The sequence below is a fragment of the Diabrotica virgifera genome, chromosome 1, assembly GCF_917563875.1.
Source record: "Diabrotica virgifera virgifera chromosome 1, PGI_DIABVI_V3a".
NCBI classification, from domain to species: domain Eukaryota; kingdom Metazoa; phylum Arthropoda; class Insecta; order Coleoptera; family Chrysomelidae; genus Diabrotica; species Diabrotica virgifera.
This window is the reverse complement of record NC_065443.1, coordinates 72,557,447-72,578,387: the sequence shown is the minus strand read 5'-3', so window position 1 is coordinate 72,578,387 and position 20,941 is coordinate 72,557,447. Positions and strand designations below refer to the sequence as shown.

Here is a 20,941-nt window from a genome sequence, read left to right as displayed (position 1 = left end):
CAAGTCCATCAATTAGTCAAAAGATTACAATAACATGAAAGTTATCAGAGATAAAACAGTAAGGTTTACTACTTATGAGCAGTTGTGTTACTAAAACATATAAATTTGATCATACTTACTGTTTAATTATATGTGATAATTAATGTTATTGACAATTTTTTATACAGGTATTATTATTTTACAATAGGATCTGTTCAGTCGAGTCGATTAGTGTTATCACTATGTACCTAGGTATATCACAGATGTTGATAACACCGATATTTTTTTATTTAAACTTTTTCGTAAAATAAAATATTTACTGATACCCACATAATTTGAGAAGATGCGATGGTGTCATTTACAATTTACACTTAAAATCAAATGTTTGCAAAATAATAACTTTTATTAAATTTAAATTAGATATCTACGCTACTGTTCACTAAATTGTCACCCTGGTCACTCTTAACAGTGTTGCCATTTTGCTAGTATCTGGTCCGCTCTTGTTAGCGTAAATTTTCCAACGGAATCCCGTCTTTACCATAACCTAATAAATTGTCCGGAAGAATATTTTTATCAACACACAACAACACACATCAACACTCAAATTGACAACAGGAATAATAGCGACAAAAATAAACGAACGAATAACTGCAAGAGGAACAGCAAGGATTTCGGACAGGAAGATCATGCACGGATGCAGTTTTTATAATAAGACAAACCAAAAGACAAATAAAAGAAAAGTCGTTGGAATACAACAAACCAGCGTATACATATATTATGTGCCTGATGGATTTGAAGAAAACGTTTGATAGAGTGAGAATTCGAGACGCGATGCATTTATTATATGAAAAGGGAATGTCACTGGATTTAATAAAAACTATTGAGAATATTATTTTTAAAGATAACATAGATATGGTAAGATGTAAAGGAAAACTATCTCAACCTATAAAGTATGAAACTGGCATTAGACAAGGAGATTCCTAAGCCCATTGATTATAATCGATGAAATCATAAAGAAAGTTAAAAAAGAAGAGAATATGGAATGGGAGAAAAGGAAAGAGATAGGAGAAAGAAGAAAGATAATATGCTACGCCGACGACGCCATAATAACAGCCGAAAATAGGGCTTTTCATTCACAGTCATTTGTTTCGAGCTTCTGTCATGTGTCACATAATGTTAATATATCTACGTCATACGTTATTGGTATATACAATGATACAAACCAAATTTGTATGACGTAGATATATTAATATTATGTGACACATGACAGAAACTCGAAACAAATGACAATCTATGAAAAGTCCTATGAAGATGACACACAACGATTAATTAAAGAATTCGAAGACACGATGGTTAATATACAACATGGTGATCTCAACAGAGAAAACTAAATAAATCCATAGTGATATCAGCGGAACCGAGACGATGTAAACTGGTCATAAATAACAAAATAATAAAACAAGTGATGGAAACGGAACACTTGGGAATAAAACTGTCAAGCTACGGAAAAGAAGAAGAAATACAAAAACAAGTGAACATGACGAACAGAGCAGCAGGATATCTCAACAACACAATCTAGAGAAATAAATACCTTACAACGGAAACGAAAACCAGGATCTATAAATCAACAATAAGACCGATAATGACGTACACAGCGGAAACAAGAGCAGGTACGGTGAAAACAAAAAGACTACTGGAAACAGCAGATAGAGATGCATCAAGTCAAACTAGTTTGATTTTATTCAACAAACTTGACTTGACTTGAAAACCAAACTTTTTTTGTAAAAAAGTTTGACTTGACTTGATTTCGATATCTTTAGGTTTGACTTGAAATCAAACTTCTTCAAACAGTTTGAAGTTTGAATATCATAATATGGCGCACCGTGTTTATTTCCAATTCCAATTGAGAGCGTACCGACTTTTGTTTTGACTTATTTGGATAGGTCTGAATGTCTGAATCTGTACTCTGTTATTCCGCAAATTAGTTTATATAGTTCATATTAAAAAGTTTATGCCTGCCTTGTTTATTACGTTCGTTTTGTAGTATGTGCTTTGTGAAATAATATCTAAACCTGAATATTTTTCGGCTCAGAATAAGTAAGTTTTAATCTAGTAACACTCAAATAAAAATATAAATAAGTGGTAACTATGGATAAAACGAAACTTGCTGGCAAGCAATTCTAAGCATACAGGAATCATTTTCAACAAATTTACGACCCTATTTTGATTTAAATATCTGGTGGCTTTCTGTATCAAGTTCAGGACCGCCGCTAAAATGTTGGTCACCCGTGTGCAACTTAATATTTGCCTCCCCCTTTCAACATTTTGATCGTTTTAACATAAGTACTAGTATTTAAAGACATGTGCAGGGGACCGTAACGCGTATATGAATAATAATTGCTCTAATCTTGACGTTACTTTTAGACCTTAATCCCGCGTACCAAAAGAAAGTTATTATTATTAGTTTTAATTGTGGAACAGGTTTAAAATTTGGAACGTCAGACTACGAAAACGTTCCATGTATTTTGTCGGACATAACTTCCAATGATTTGCTACCAGTTCATTAAACTCTTATGCAAAAATCAGACTGGTATGTATTACCAACTGGGCATTTTAATGACTGGAACACGAAGAACATGTTTAAGGACAGGAATCATGTTGGTTAGTAATAGGAGTCTGATTTTTGCATGAGAGTTTAATGAAAGGGTAACAAATCAATTTGATGTTCTGTCCGACAAAATACATGGGAAGTTTTCGTAATCTGACGTTCCAACTTTTTAAACTGTTCCACAATTAAATCTTCTCCTGACCCAGTGTTCCCATACATCAAAGTTTGCCCGACTAGACACCGTTAAACTATTAACAAATTTTCAGCTTGCTATTAATCAACTTTTTTTTGGTACGCGGGATCCAGGCCTATTTGAAATACAGTAGTGTGCAAAAGAAACGATCACACTACTATAATATATTACAAACAAAATCGTTTATCGAAAGCGTCTCTGAAATCAGCAAATTCTCAACTTGACTGAACTGTAACCCATCTATAACCATACATTATAAGCATAAAGGAACAATATTATAGCTCGAGCAATAAAAATGATTTTTTTAAATCATCGAGTAATAAACAAGACTATTTTATTACTCAATGAGAGCAACTTACCAAGACCAAGCACTTACCTAAATTCTCGGAAAGTATCCTATTGTCGTATCGTACTCTTAAAAATGTTCAGAATTTGAAAAAATCGCATGGCATATGGACCAAGTATGTAGATAAAAATAAGGTCCGAAAGCCGCCAGCCCTTTGAATTAAAAAGTATTCCCGGAACTACTTTATGACTACAACTACAGCTGCAAAAGGGCAGTTCATAATAAATAACATGCTCTGGCATTTTTGTTTAGATTGTTTGGAATAGGTATTAGAGTTTATAGAAATATCATTACTATTTTTAATTTTTTGAATTTATTTTCGTTGTAAAAAAAGTATTATCATCAGTGGTATGCTTTCGGCCGCTCGTGTGCGATGCACACTTTGCACACATGGTAGCGACGGACCTGATCAAGTTACTTTTATATGCCACTCATTGTATTTAGGGGAGTGCAATTAGAACGAAAACATGCATTGTTTCGGAAAAATTCAAACAAGCTTATATTTTTCTAAAACTTTTTTTGTTAGTTTATATACATGTTAAAGTAAAAAGTTCTACTCGCGGATTTGGCAGCTAATTGTTTATTAATTGTTTAAACAATAACAATTGTTTTGTATTAATAATTTCAAAAATATCGTTAAATTCGTCATGTTACTTTGATCAAATATTTTTCTATTTTGTTTTTGATTACACTGAATCCGAATATGGCATTGCAATTTGAAAATTCTTATACAGAAGCTCTTATACAGTATGTCTGCGTAGTTAGGAACCACATGGAAAACTTTTTTATTATCAATTTTACGAAAAAAATTTATTCTTTATAAAATGCTCTGGATAGTCAAAAATCTAAAACTCAACCATCAGATATCAAAATTTATCAATTTTATAGTTATGTCAAAAATATGAATTTCGTTAAAGAGTAAAGTAAAGTACCTTTACATTTCAGAATATCAAAAAATGCTATTATGAAAAGTTGTTTGAAATTAAAAACTAATTACATTATTCTAATCGAAAATTTTTTTTAAATTTTTTCTCAAATTACGGATAGGTACTCATCGTCATTTTATTACATTTATGATAACTATTTTATTATCACTTTTACGAAAAAAAGTTATTCTTCATAAAATGCTCTCCCTGGTCTAAAATCTAAGATACAACCATCAGATATTAAGCTTTTTTAATTTTATACGAGGTATGTAAAAAATATGAATTTTTCTTAAGAATTAAGTGCCTTTATTATTCACAATATTTTAATTACAAGGATGTAATTGAACACTAAAACAAATTTTTTTAATTGCAAACAACTTTTCTTAATAAAAATTTTCGATATTGTGAAATTTAACGATACTTTCTTTACTCTTGAGTGAAATTCATATTATTTGACATACCTTGTATAAAATTCAATAAATTTGATATTTGATGATGGCATCTTAGATTATATACGATGCAGAGTATTTTATAAAGAATAACTTTTTTTCGTAAAACTGATAATTGTTTGCTGAACATTTATTATTTTTGAAGTTTATTATTAAATGTATTTTAGGTAAGTTTTACAGAAAAAAGTTTTGATCACTTTATATAAACATTTTTTTAGCTGGTAATTTTCGGTTTTTGTATTACATTTTTGTTATCTTTCTTAATTTTCTCAAAAAGAAATAGTCTATTTTATTTCTAAAGTAAAATAATTTCGTGCATTTTAAATATTACATCCTAAGCTGTAAAAAAGCACTTATAAAACTGTAATAGATATGTTTAAACTTGAGTAATACCGTCTTAAAGTGGTGGTAATTCTATAAAACTACGAAGATGTCAATAGTTACATTTTTTAAGACGGCATATCATTTGAATTAAATTTTAGAGATTATTTTTAAATAAATCATCATTTAGTACAATTCTTGAAAGGTAAGTCGTGCAAAATTGAGGGTTTGATAACAAAAATAGTATTAGTTACACATTTTTAAATCTTTTTTAAACAAATTTCATGTAAGGCTCACTTTCCGCCCACACCGTACTTATGCCCATACATTTTATTTCTTTTTATTATAACCATAAGATAGCTTAATTATTCTTCTTTTAGGTTCAATTTGTAAAATTTCATTTGATCCATTAGTTAAAGAATTACATTAAAATAACTCAACCGTGCACTTCGCCGTACGCTAGTTTACAGTGCGCCAATGTTTGTGAGAAGGGTGACTTTAGCGTTATAAATAAAAAATTATAGAAGATACAGATTTAATTTTAGAAAATTCTTTATATGAGGATTTTTTTGTAAAATTTTCTGAATTTTTCAATGGTCAAGTCAGTTTTGTTCTAAAATTTATATTTTCGGACTTATTTAAAAAAACATCAAACTTCGTAGTTCATTTGTTTAATAAAAAATGAAGTACTTCTCGAGTAGAACTTTTTGATATGTTGTTTATTAAACATGTCTTAATGAAATTACAGAAAGTTCTATTTTGTTTGATTTTTTCCAAAGTGAAAATCTATATGCACTCCCCTAATTATTAATTTTCTTATCTTAATTGGCAACTAACGTCTATCTCGACAAATAAGTATATCTACTAAATAAATGATTTTTCAAACTCTTTCAAACTAATTTGACAAACAGTTTGAATTTTCAAACCTGTACAATTGATCAGTTTGACTTGACTTGAATTATTTATCAGAAGGATTGACTTGAGTTTGACTTGAAATTAAGTCAAACTCAAGTCAAGTTCAAACATTCAAGTCAAACTTATGCAACTCTAACAGCAGAAATGAAACTCTTACGAAAAATAATAAACCAAACTCTAAAAGACAGAGTAAGAAGTGAGGAAATACGAACGAGATGTGGTATAGAGGAAATAAACATGTGGACCAAAAGAAGAAAAATAGAATGGACTCAACACGGGAAAATTTCCTTATTTTCCCTCCCCGTAGATCCGCCACTGGCCAGAGGGTATATTTAACATATGTTTCATCGGGAACGTGCGTCGTCATGAATAATGTTTGCAAGGCTATAGATATATAAATAATCATAAACATTTCAATATTCATTTAAGTACTGTTTATTTTGCCGCATACTGTATATTATGTAATTTATTTTAATCCAATCATTGTATTATTGGTCTACGATTAAATTTAGTTTGACTTTAAAAACAGTGGGATTAGTTTCATGTGTATTATACATACTTAACGATCTAATCACTTTGTGCTGTTTGATAGTCCAAGGTAGATAGTGATTGAAATTAGTTTGAAATATTGTGGGGAACCGAATGTTCAGGCTAGAACTATATAATCGGATTTTCTCGTAGTAAGGTTTGGGAGCACGGGGCTTATTATTGTAATAATTCTGTGGTGCTAAGGCAAAACCCGATATGTCAAAAATCACGATTTTGCAGCAGATGAGTTTTCGCGGTGTTGTAATAGTGGACATATCGGAAACTAATTTTATCATCTACTGGTTACATGGATGCGTTTAGCCATGTTGGGTTTTGTCATCATATACTTTATCGCTCAATGTACATATTGGCATTAAAAACGAAAAATCGATAATTTTTGACATATCGGGTTTTGCCTTAGTACCACAGAATTGATGTACTTGTTGTTAAAAGTATACAGAAGAGAGGTGTGTTTATATTTGAAGCTATAGATGTGGCATTTTTAGATTGTTATCCAGTACGATTTTCCTTGTTATCTTTTATTTTAAATATTTATTTGATTTCAGTTACCGAGGTGGTCTGGACATTCAAAATGGCCACACGGGAGACACGGCTGTTTATGACGTATTTAAAGAAAGGGAGATAATGTTTCACGTTTCGACACTGTTACCTTTTACCGAAAATGACCCCCAGCAATTGCAAAGAAAAAGACATATCGGCAATGATATTGTGGCGATAGTTTTCCAAGAGGACAACACACCTTTCACTCCTGACATGATCGCTTCGCATTTTTTGCATACGTTCATAGTAGTTCAAGTGATTGCCCCCAACTCCTCTAATACTAGGTAAGTTATAGTAAATTTATATTTATATAACTTCTAAATTTAAAAAGTACTTACTATTATTCCTTGTTTTAAATTCAAATTTAAGTTCATTTCTGCAGTGAACTTAAATTCAAATTTAAGTTCATTTCTGCAGTGATTTGGTAAATGTTCCTAAACTCTGTATTCTATATGCATATGATAAAAACCGGTTTTTTGAAAGTTCGATTCTACCTATTTCTTCACTCTAAATCAAATAAACATTTTTTTATTTTACAGTATCTTTCTGTTCCATAGTCTGTATACATATATATCATTATACTGTTGAGTTTAATACAAATACTTTAATTGAAAATATTTTGACCATTTACAAATAGTAGTACCTAATCTATAATCTATTATCACACAATAAGTGCCCGGTCTGAGATATAGATGACGCTCAGACGTCAGGATGTATCCAGGAAAGTAACAACAACAACAAATTTCTATCAGCTCTTGAAACCTATCTCTATCAGCTCTACTCCAACATCTGATTAAAGCCAGAAAGCAAAAGTAATTCGAAAGCCTGGAAAGAGTGGACATATAGTAGAAAAATAGCATGATGGAACCGTGTTAAAAAATCTTAGTGGTGATCCTAAAGAACATAATCATCTTGCAAGGTTACAGCAAACCAAGTAACTTCTCAACTCCTTGTGAATGGAAGAACTAGAACAGGTATAAAGACCAAAATACTAGAAAAAGACAATCAGGAGACAAACCACCCAGGAACTACTTTTACGCTGAAAGAATTCCACGACAAAAAACGGGAAAGCTGAAGGTGTAGATGATATATGCTGAAAATACCTTTTTCAACTGTTGAATATGCGTGCCCCGTTTGGAATAAAACTGCCCACACCAAACAAGAAACAAGCTGATACTGCGATAAATGAGGTATACATGATAGTAACGGGATGCACTGAAGATATGGTAAATATTGTGAATATTCTTTATACAATGGAAGTGCCGCATCACCTGATACTACTGATACAAAATCTGTACAATAACAATTATGGCAACTTTAGAATAAATGGAGAACTAACTGAAAAATAAAAATGAATCAACTATTAGAATATAGTATATCGAAAGAATCAGGACAACGACGGGTCTTAAACTTAATAGAGAAAAAAATGATCATGACATATCAAAGTACAGTAGAGCGTCGATTATCCGAACGTCGATCAACCGAACGACCGGTTATCCGAACTCCCGACTATCGCGCCCCGCACTCGAGTACTGAGCAAGCGTTAGTAATTAACGCTTAAAATATCTTCAATTGTGTATCCAAAAATATGTTGTTGCAAAGACTGCTCTTTTTTGTTTAATTGCTATTTGTCATTATCAAGGTATAAACAAATATACAGTTATATAAATATGGTTTTTATTCACTTGTGGATAAATATGTACGACAATCTCAATATAGTTCGATTATCCGAACAAATCGGTTTTCCGAACGCCCATGTCCCCCAATTAGTTCGGATAACCGACGCTCTACTGTATTTATAAAAAAATCAAAAATATCTTTACTGTTACCCATTTTGAGTATCTAGGTTCCTTGTTAACTAATTATATGTGTATGGTGCATGCCGTAGATTCCAAAATCAGACTCGTAAGAAGCTTAGTTTTTCCAGTTTTCCAGTATGTTGTCGAATACTGGATTCTCAAGGAGAAATATGAAAGGTTTATAGATGACATAGCATCGGAAAAGTTAACTCATGAAGTCATGATATCAAGATGTCTGTTACAGATTTACGACTAAAAACAGTAACGTTTGCAAGTAACGCCACATTTGGAATTATTTTCAGAACGCACTCAGTACGTACAAGAATGACCGTTAAATATTGAAGGCCCTTGAAAGGTCCGTATAAAAGTTGGAAATCCTTTCGTTATGTGAGTAAGAGAAGTAGATAGAAAGACAATTTTAAAACTCAAAAGTTTTCAATACCGCCTAAAATTCAGGGAAATTTTTGGTTAAGTTAATACAAAAAAGAGACAGATAATAGAATAGAAAAATGGTATTGAAATGCTTAGCAGAATTACTAAAGTTACCGCTATACGTAGATCATAACACGTAGGTATGATAATGAACACGAAGATGCGAATGTACATACACTCGGGTGCAAAAAAATCGATCCACTGAAAATTTGGTCATTTTTGATGTCTCGAATTTCCTAAATCTGTTGTCCGATTTAAGTAATTTTTTTACCATGTTATAGCCTTATTCATTATCAATATCTCTGTAATAATATTGTTGCTAGACGGGCAAACTGTCATTGTATACCGGGTGTAAGAATCAAACTGTGTTTTTTAGCAAAGTTCGCATCACCCTGTGGACTATTCTAGAGTTTCTAAAATACTGAAATTAAAAACCAACTATAGACTCAGGTCAGTTTGTAAAAAAAAAGAGCATCTCGTATCTCGGAAACAAAGCGTTTGCGGACATATTATAATTATAAAGCAAACTGTCATTATTTTCATGTGTAAAATTACCCCTTAAAGTTTGCCGCACTTATTTTGAAACACCCTGTATTGATGACGAACTTGGCCAGTTGTTAAAGTATCTAACTTTTTTATTATCCAACATAAGTGAATGAATCTAAAAACATAATGTTAAGAAAACCTGAGGCTATAGTTAGGTTTTAATTTCAGTATTTTATAAATATTAGAATAATCCACAGGGTGATGCGAACTTTGAGAAAAAAACAGTTTGATTCGTACACCCGTTATACAATAACAGTTAACCTGTCTAGCAACAATATTATTACAACGATATTGTTAATGAATATGGCTATAACATGATAGAAAAATCACTTAAATTGGACAACAGGTTTAGGAAATTCGAGACATCAAAAATTACCAAATTTTCAGTGGATTTTTTTTGTACCCGAGTGTAGTTTTTGCCGAAAATGAAAACAAATTAAATACGTTCGACGTACGTCTATGTATTCGGCGAGCTCTTTAGATGTATCGTTCAGCAAAGCAGAAAACCACGAAAACCAAACATGTATACCGTACCATTCAATTGACCCAGTTTCTTTTAAAAATGCAATTTTTTAAACGAAAGATAAAATCAGTATTCCGCATACGAACCGAAAGGTATATTTAAAAGGCAAATTAAGCTCACTACCACTTGGCGAAATAACTCATGGACTAATTTTCTGCTTCTTTACTTTCCTACTCAGACAGTCGACTTTCTGATCGTATTTAAATCTATGCACTGAAATCAGGGTCGGCCTAAGGGCTTCTTACATTGGTTTTAAATCAATTAAGAACTTTAAAACTTTGACATTCAATTAAGAACTGTTAATTAGATATTTAAAGACTCTACATTAGAGCTATATATTACTCCACCATATATTTGAATACTGTGCAATATACATTTATCTACTTACTAGTCTGCAAATCTCATAAGCCGTTTAAAAGTTATATTCAAGAATAATTCTTCTCTCCCCTTCCTTCCACTATTTTCCCCCTTAATTCGGAAAATATCAACCGAACGAAAATTTTGTTAAAAAGATATTCTACAAAATCGCATTTGCAACATTTTTAGCCTTTACCATTTTTGTCGAAAACTTGAAAATAGCAGAGATATTGAGAAAAACCAGTTCTCCTTTAAATTTAAGATGGCGGCTAATGCACCGGCGAAATTCAGTCGTAATTTTAAATTTACATTACTATTGAGCCCCCGCCTAAAGGTTAGAATGATAAGATTTGAGGTAACTCACCATGCCAAGGCCATCTCAAACATTTTTATACGACTTTCAGATGCCTCCACGTCCAACTCCACCACCTTAGTACCTAATGCATGAATTTTTTTAGTAAAATTTGAAGTTTAGTAAGATTACAGAGTAAAAATTTGTCTGATTGGCAAAATTTCGGTGCATATTCGTTCTAGTCCAGAGACTATTTTGGATATTGCAGCTATACAATACTTGATAAGTATGTCTGGAAAATTTTACGATAGTCCGCCTTGAGGAGGACTGGTGCATTACAGGGTTAATGCGGTTAGTTAGAGAAATAAAATAATATTAATCACGTCTCGAAATAGACAACTAACGTCTTTCAATGACCTCCTTAATAATCTTCCCCCTTTGATCCCCATAATAACCAACATATAAATAATCTAAATAAATTATTACGCGGCAGGAATCCCTGCATCCCTCTGGGTATCAGTGTTAAAAATACCCAGAGAACATACCCCATTCGCAGGGGGCCATGCCTGAGCCTGATAGAAGAACTGTTAAAAACTCTCACAGTAGTTCTTATCAGATCCAACTGAGGGAACCAGAAATGCGCAGATACAGAAAAAGAGCACACCTGGATAAATAAACATATACACGGGCGACATCTCAATGAAGTCATCCAAGACTAGAGAAGGTTCTACCAACCAGAGAAGGTTCGCATTGGAGTCCGGTCCTGAACATGGTAACACAAACTGTGTTTACATTTCAGTCCCAAAAAATCATCTTTTTTCAAGTAGTTTATATCCAAATAAACTTGAAAATAAGCAAAAAGTAATAGTATATAGTGCAGTTACCTTACGGAATAAACCAGTGAGTTTTTATTATTTATTTATTCAAAACATTACAAAGCATACCGTTTGTAAGGTTAAGTGACGGCCGAAAGGCCAGTTCTCGGAACTAGTTCTGGTTCTGAAACTGGTTCATAATTACTAATGAGTATACCAAATGATACCAGATCCGACCTAACTAATTTGTCAACAATCATGACTGAAGATCATCAACAACCTCAAAACAAAACCTCATATTCAACTGTGCTTAACAATGCTTCTTCAATTCAATTTCCTTCAAAGCTGCAAGCAATTTTATTTAATTCGCTACCTGATACTAAAATAGAAGAGTACTTAATAGCACTTGGTGAAGTTGTTCATCCACGGAATATTTTATTTTCATCAAGGCTATCAAATAACAGAATATGTATTTATCTCTCCAGCGAATCCCTGGTGGAAAAATTTATGTCCGGTCCAGCAGAAATAACAATTAAAGGCGAAAATCTAAAAGCACGAAAATTGATAACTCCAAACGAAAGACTGTTACTATCGGGTGTTTGCCCTTCTATTCCACATATTCTAATAGAGAATGAGTTAACCAAATTCGGTCTTAAATTAATGTCACCTTTAACCTTCCTTAGAATCGGTAGTCAACTTCCAGAATTTCAACACGTCCTCAGTTTTAGAAGACAAACTTATATTCAACCACTTGCAGATATAGACCTTCCCTCTTCTTTCTTAATGACATATGATCAAACTTCGTATCGCATATATTTAAGTTTAGATAAACCTTCATGTTTTATCTGTAAGAACACAGGTCACATTGCAGCAAATTGTTCAAATCATAATCAACAAAACGATTCCTCTCATATCCAACACCAACCGCAACAACCAATACAACAACAACCAATACAACTACAACCAATGCAACAACAACCAATACAACAACAACCAATACAACAACAACAACCAATACAACAACAACCAATACAACAACAACCACAAGAATCCCCCAAGTCTATTCCATCACCCCTAGAAATGGAACCAAATCATCCAGTCGGTAATTCTAATGCCGAACCTTCACTTAACCAACAAACAGATACTAATTTAATGCCCCCCGTATTAATTATGGAAACTAATTGTATATCTAAGGATCAGTCAACGACCAATAAGAGAACAATTTCGGAAATTAATACTACTCCATCTCCCACTGAAGAATTAAATAAAGAATTTAAAGTACCAACACAAACCAAAAAGAAACAAAAAAAGCAAACTGAATCTACCAGATCAATTCAGGAAATAATGATGCCAACAAAAACAGTATTTCACGATACGTCAAATAATTTTAACTTAACATATGAACAAACACTTGACTTTTTTGAAAATTATACTAGCTCGACTGATCCCATTAGTTTATTACAAACATACACAACGGATATACCCAATTTTATTTACATGTTAACAACAATTAAGCCATATTTTACAGAAAAAAGCATGAAAACCAAATGCACTAAATTAATAAACAAAATCGAAAAAATGCTAGACGATCCCGCTTATCAAGATAGTGATTGTTCGACAAATTCAGCTCCAGAAATAAACTAAAATCTTCGAACCGATACTACAAACTCCTCCGCCCTGGACCTTTCCTCCCGCAATATGTGATCTAACTCTTTCTAAATACAATAAGCTTGATACCCCTTATGCAACAATTAATCAATCTTTTCTCAACATACTTGCTTCTTTCCCAGATCATTGTTATATTTATACAGATTCATCTAAGACTGCTGATGGTGTGGGATCGGCAGTTGTAGATTCAAACAATATATTACAATTTAAATTATCTTCCACTTGCAGTATTTACTCTGGAGAACTATATTCAATTATGCAAGCCCTCATTCACATTCGTACTCAAAAAATTCAAAAATCTGTCATAATTACCGACTCTCTCAGTGCATTACATACGATAGAACAGTTATATACAAGTAATCCTATAAGTATTTTAATAAAAGAACAATTACATTTACTGAAGAACACGATGCAGCAAGTAAGCTTTATATGGGTTCCATCACACATTGGACTTCAAGGAAACGAAAAAGCAGATTTCCATGCCAGAGAAGCAATACACAGTGCGTCTTCAGTGTTAGTGAACTTAGTGCCTGTTTCCGATTACAAACCATTCCTTAAAGAAAAAGTGTTAAACAAATGGGAAAACGAATGGAATCTTTCACAATCATCTCTACACACAATAAAGCCCTGAATTGAACCTTGGTGTGAGATAGACCTAAATCGCCAGCTGTTTGTGAAGCTAAATCGTTTACGCATAGGGCATAGCAGACTTACTCACAGCTACCTAATCTCCAAGTCAAATCGCCCTATTTGTGACCTGTGTAATTGCGACATCAATGTAACACATATATTAATAGAGTGTCCTAAATATCTTAATGAAAGACAAAAACACTCCATACCTCTCAATATAAAAGCAGCCTTAGGATCACACTGTAAGCTTACGCATTTGTTTAATTATTTGAAAGACATTAATGTTTTAAACAAACTATAACCACTGTTAACATTTTATAAACCCCATTCTTAATTTGTAAATTATTATATTGTTTCCTAAATGTGAACTTATGTAATACCTAATCAAAATGCTATTAGATTTAAGTAACCATGTATCAATGACAGTACAGCTAATAACCCAAAGTGGTTGATGCTGATAATAAAAAAAAAAAAAAAAAAAAAAGGTTCGCATTGTTTTCAATCTGGTAAGATGTAGAGCAACATTTTTGATGTTGTTTTGTGTGTTATTAGATTGAAAACTTAGTCTTTTTTCTTTTTTCATCCAAGATTATGACGACAATACAGCGCCAAACTATTAGTTGACATCAGGAAAGATGTTTCCTCTCCCTGAAGCAGAAGTTCCCTTGCTTGCTGTTCAGGATCAAATTATACCAACCAAAAATTGCCTGAAATATATCGTCAAATGCCCTCAGATCCAAAACGACAAATGCCGATATGGATAAGCCTAAGAAACCATCCAACATCTAACCAGGGGCTGCTAAGCAGTTGTTGGAACTAAATATAAGCCATAGTTAACAAACTGAGACTTCTCCAAACTAATCATTTCTTATATCCAAACTAACCCTTTCACTGCTACATTTTGCTGGAAGATATGCCCAGAAGCTCAGTTCCTACTGGCAATGGAAGTGAGAATGTGTGCCTCGCGCAATGTCTGAAAACTCAGCCTGGTACGGAGCCATGCCATATGAAGTGAAAGGTTTAATATGTTCCTTAGAGTATGCTTGAAAATACTCACAGTATAGCTGCAAGCTATACTGCGACCGCATTCTGCTCACGGACCAAAAAGTGGCACATAATAGACCAGATCTCATATATTATTAGTTAATAAATTAACGAGACAAACAAACAACAAGATGTGGTGACACCTAACAACATAATCTGCATGTTTAATATATCGAAAAGATCGCAGAGATCAGGTACTCTCTCTGTCTTGTCGTTTCTCCATTACTGAGGATCCTGGATCAGGTACAGAGATCTGAAAATTCAAATACGAAAACAATGGAGAATGAAAGGTACCCAGACAGTACCTATTATTTTCTCTGTACTACTGGAGTCATTCCGAAGAACGTCCTAGAAAAAGTAAAAAAGGTGTACTGCTTTCAAAGTCTAAATGGTTACGAAAATTTTTGGAAGATACTCTTGGAAATCATCTAGGGCTCGATTTCACGGAAAGAGACCCACCAGAGATCAATCCTTTTGATACCGTAGGTATCTGAAATAAGTGAATTTTCCGCTTAGAGGGAGTGAAAGCCGTTTGGCTTCAATCTGGATCTAAATAATGATATTATTTATAAATATTACTTCAAAACATGCAAAGTATTATTCAATATACTTGATATGTATATCAAATGTGTGTAGTCGTTATGTAGTAATGTCCAATTCTTTTAGGAATTTCTGTTAATCTAAGAAAGGAAATGCTAATTTGTGTCATTTTTTAGAGAGAGCAATGATGACCATCTTGCGTGTCTGTGTTTTTATACGCACGTAATTAATTGTTTTCTTTATTCCGGACCTGGAAGCAGTCCTATTTCCAATTTTAGTCGACGGTTTAACTTTTCATTGCCTTAACGGCACGAGATTCGTGTTTCCATCACAATAAAGGCGGAGTTGAAAACCGAAACGTCGGTCGTTTGGCTAAGGAAACAAGAAAAAAACATTCTCGAAATAAAATCAAAATCGATAAATGCATTATGGTATGTTGGTATAGGATTTGCAGAGACGAATGGTGGATGTATATGCAATAGTGTGCATGCGATGTTTTTCGAATGCGGAAATAAGGTCACAAATTTTCAGGGAAAACCTCTTCGCTTGCGTGTTTCGAGCTCAAGGAAAATTGTAGGTATACTAAGCTGTACCTTCGCTTGTTTTATGCATCAGATATTTCTTTTTATTTACAGGCTTATTCCAAAATCAAGATTAAAGACGAGGACGAGGCCCTCAGACGTGGTTTAATACTAATGAATATGTATGCCGAAAGGTGCGAAAAATAGTAAATCACTGTTTCTATATCTGAATGTACATATTGTGTAATATACAAGCAGAAAGTAGAAGAACCTAGAAAGTCTATAGACCTGTGTATCCCACGCCCCACAGAGGGGTAATTTAATTATTGTTAAGGGGCACAATTCGAAAATTGACTCGATACGGTTAACCCATTCGCTCCTGGCCATTTAAATGCAATGCTAATATAGCTAGTATATGAAATTAAGTATCTATTAACCAATTATTTAGCTAATATCTTGGAAAAACTAACTACATTAAATAAGCAACTTGTAAGGAACAAATAAAACTCTTTTGCATCTCTTGTCGATGCAAAAGCGAAGTTTGGTTTCATTACCCATATTGAGTTATGTCAGAAATATATTAACAACAGAAACAGCCTCATTATCCTCAAATTTATTTATGGTACTTGACACATTTACATATATTTTGTAGGTATAAAATATAATACATAGGTTTACAAACGCACATCTAGCTTATTTATATAGTCTATCGACTGTGGTGTCTTCTTCTTCATGTACCATGTCCTTTCAGAACGTTGGTTACCATCATAGCTATCTTAATTTTATTCACTGCCACCCTAAATAGCATGCTTGTATCAACACCATACCAATCTCGCAAGTTCTTCAACCATGAGGTTCTTCTTCGTCCTGAACTGCGTTTGCCTGCTATTTTTTCTTGCATAATATTTTGTAGCAACCTATATTTGGGACCTCTCATTACATGTCCGAAGTACTCCAGCTTTCTCTGCTTGATGCATTTTATGATCTCAGTAGTCTTGCTGAGACGTTCTAGTATTGTGGAGTTTCGAATCTTCTCCACCCAGGAAACTTTTAAAATTCTTCTATAGCACCACATTTCGAAAGCCTCAAGGCGATTTAGATCGATTTTATTCACAGTCCAGGACTTGACACCATAAAGTAAGACCGATAACACGTAGCAGCGAAGTAGGCGGATCCTTAATGCCAATTTTAGGTCTCTGTTACATAACACCTTGGACATCCTTCTAAAAGCGGCTCTAGCCTGCTCTATCCTAGATCTAATTTCGCCGTGACTTTCTGCGTTACAATTTAGTTGCTGTCCAAGGTAAACGATTTTATCAACTTGCTCAAGTTTGGTATTATTTACATATATAGACGGTTTTATATGCTGCTGTTTACTTATTACGAGTATTTTGGTTTTCCGTATGTTCAGATCCAGACCTGCCTCCCTACAACTCTCAACGACACTATCAAGTAGTGTTTGCAGATCTTCTGTGGTGTCGCCATTAGTAAATCCTCTGACCTGCCATGATACATGATATGATCTTGTGGGACACTGTTCTGTGATTTGACAGATGGTTTGTGGATGTCCGCAGTCACAGAGTGGGGATGATTGTTTACCCCATTTGTGCATCATGTAACCACATTGGGTTCTGATTCTGGTTGCGTGATAAATCAAAACCTGTTGGTTTTTGTGTGATACATGGTAAGCTGCTATTTTGTTGTTCTATCCATTCTCGAGCCCATGTGGTCGTTAAGTTGAACTCATTTTCCACAGCACTCGTTGCTGTTTTTATTGGCAGTCGTCTGGAGCGTAGACGGTTACGGTTGGCAGCACCTATATATTATTAATGGATCGCCAGACTCCCGTTATCGATAATCTTTCTGTACTCACTTCATTAGTGACGAAGTATACGCGTCTTAGTTTGGGTGGTGGCATGTGGCTCAGTACTGGGAACCATTGCGTAGGGGTGGATCTGATAACGCGAGCAATCATTCTCATTGGATTGTTCAATTGTTCATCTACTTTGTGTATATGTGGGCTGTTAAGCCAGGCTGTAGAGCAGTATTCCGCGGTTGAGAAGACAAGACCCAGGGCAGATGAGTGCAATGTGGAAGCCGATGCTGCCCATGTTGTGCTTCTAGATGATGTTGTTTCTGGATTTAAGTATGTTCGCTGTTTTTGTCAGATGTTCCTTGAAGGATAGTGAATCGTGATCATCTGAATATTCTATCGGCTGATAGAAGATAGATAAAATAAAGATTTTCTGATTTATAACAAATTGATTTTCCAACATGGATGATGCCATCATAAAATAAAACTGTATTTAATATAAAAAGAGTGATGGTATGGCTTTGTTAAGAAACAGAAATAAAATACATAAACTCAGCCAACTAGAAAAGGAAACTATTGCTATCATACCGTTTTCATCTTCATATTTACTAAATGATTTACTGGTAAAAAAAGTCAGTTGGATATTACAAAACGTGGAGATTTGAGATCGAAGCTAACCAAATTAGAACCTAATATAAAATATCTGTGCAGCAAATCATACAAAGCCTCACATAGAAAGACTTATGTTTCCTTATCCAAATGAGAGTAATATTTAAATCTTAGAGTTAACCACCGCGAAGTCCAGGTTTGAATCTTCAGAACATCCTTTCAGATGTCCTGAAAAAATCAGTTCGTCGTTATGTACTCCCAATGAACATACTAATGTGTTAGAATGAGACAAGACTGCCCAGGCAACCACCCAGGTCTTAATAATAATGTTTATAAATTTATTAAAAATTAATGAACGAAATAGGTTCTATCCTTGTGGGATCGGTACACACCAGAGGGACCGCAGACGTTCGGATACAATTGCAAAGTCAATGACGTCGACTTTGCTAAGTAACAAGACATTTACTCAACACACACACTACCCACTACACTAAATACCTGATTGCAAAAATCCACTATACCATGCCAATGGTCATTAATTGTCCAGGCATTAAGCTAAATAAAAAAATGTTAAATGAATTTTTTAATTGAATTTTTACTTTAAGTTCAAATTTTTTTTCATGTTTCAATGTTTTGTGCAAAAATTACTAAATTTTATAGTTATGTATTATTAAATATTTTATTCAATTTAAACTAAATGGTTCTCCCAATATCTAAATTTAGAAAATCTACTGACATAAAATTTTATTAGCAGGACATTTCCTTGTTTCCAGAAAAATACATTCGAGAATTCTTTTAAAAACAACGTCATTTTTCGTTCTTTTTTGTAATCTCCAATGATATATTACCCCGGATATCAGTAAACACGTAGAGAAACAATCTCATTTTTTTGTTTCCTGAAATAAAGTAGGCTGAAGAGCTGAAAGTAACAAAAAGAGGAAAATGAAACATTTCAAGAGCAGTCATGACGTCGCCCGATAGACATAACGGTACTCGAAAAAAACGTTGAATAGGAAACAGTCGTCTAATTTGAACCACTTTTACAATTCTCATAGGAGAGTGAAACGATACGGAAAATTGTATCTTTTAAAATAGAGGCAAATGGTAATGGTTTGAAAAAATTAAATATATTCGCAACAAAATACCAAATTATGACGGTAAAAATGCATTACAAAAAATAAATCAATATTTTTAGAGGTTATAAAGAATACCTATCTTTAGAATAGGAGAGTCAATGTAAATCGAAAACTTGCATTGTTTCGGATATAATCAAACAAGCTTATATTTTTCTAAAACCTTTTTAATGGTTTATAATATATGATGTAAAAGTAAAAAGTTCTACTCACAGATGTAGCCGCTAATTGTTTAAACAATAAAAACTGTTTTGTATAAATAATTTTAAAAATATCGGTGAATTCATCATTTAACTTTAATCAAAAATGTTTCTATTTTATTTTTGATTATGCTAAATCCGAATCTGACATAACAATTTGGTAATAAAAAAAACATTTTTTGAGCATACACACAGTGTGGCTGTGTAACTTAGAACGATATGGAAAACTTTTTTATTATCAATTTTACAAAAAAGTAATTCTTCCTAAAATGCGCTGAATGATCTAAAATCTTAGATACAACCATCAGATATCGAATTTTATCAATTTTATACGAGGTACGTAAAAAAAAATAAATTTTGCTCAAGAGTAAAGTATTTTTATATTTCACAATATCGAAAATTGTTTTACTATGTTTTCATATGTAATTACACCCTTCTAATTGAAAAATAAAAAATTGCAAATTTTTTTCAAATTACAGATACCCAACATCATTTTTTTACAAATTATGATAACTAATTTTATTATTAATTTTACGAAAAAGCGGTATTTTTTATAAAAAGCTCTGCATAGTCTAAAAAACAGATGCGATCGTAATATATGAGATTTTATCAAATTTATACGAGGTATGTCAAAAAATATGAATTTCCCTTAAGACGTTTATAGTGCACAATATTTCAATTAGAAGTATGTAATTGCACATTGAAATAGCTTTTTAATCCGAACAACTTTTTATAAAACCATTTTTCAACATTGTGAAATTTAAAGGGACTTTATTTTGAGCGAATTTAACATTTTTTACACACCTACAAAATTTAATATCTGGTGGTTGCATCTTAGATTTTATAGCATTTTACGAAAAATACCATAGGTTCCATAGTTATGCCCGTAGGACATACTGTAAATTTTTCCCAAATTAAAAGCTAAAAATTTCTTGTTAAAACTCAAAAAATAAATTTTACTATTTATTATTTTCCAAGCTTGTTATTAAATTTATTTTAGGGAAGTTGTTTATTTCATTTTCAAAGTAAAATAACCGTGCATTTTAAAGATTACATGTTAATCTTAAAAAAAAATACCAATAAAATTGTAATATAGCCTTTTAAACTTGAGTGATATCCTCTTGAAACAGGTAGTAATTCTGTAAAATTACGACATGTTCAAAAATTACATTTTTTGAGATTGTTTTTGAATA

The 20,941-nt window shown here is 32.8% G+C and overlaps 1 protein-coding gene across 1 annotated transcript in view; it reads left to right on the top strand.

Moving 5' to 3' along the window:
• LOC114325465 (rap1 GTPase-activating protein 1-like) overlaps window positions 1–20,941 on the top strand; it is a 535,080-nt gene that overhangs the window by 489,618 nt on the left and 24,521 nt on the right. Inside the window, exon 4 of the mRNA XM_028273546.2 lies at window positions 6,832–7,110. Coding sequence (XP_028129347.1) covers window positions 6,832–7,110 — 279 coding nt within the window. The remainder of the gene's footprint in view (window positions 1–6,831; window positions 7,111–20,941) is intronic.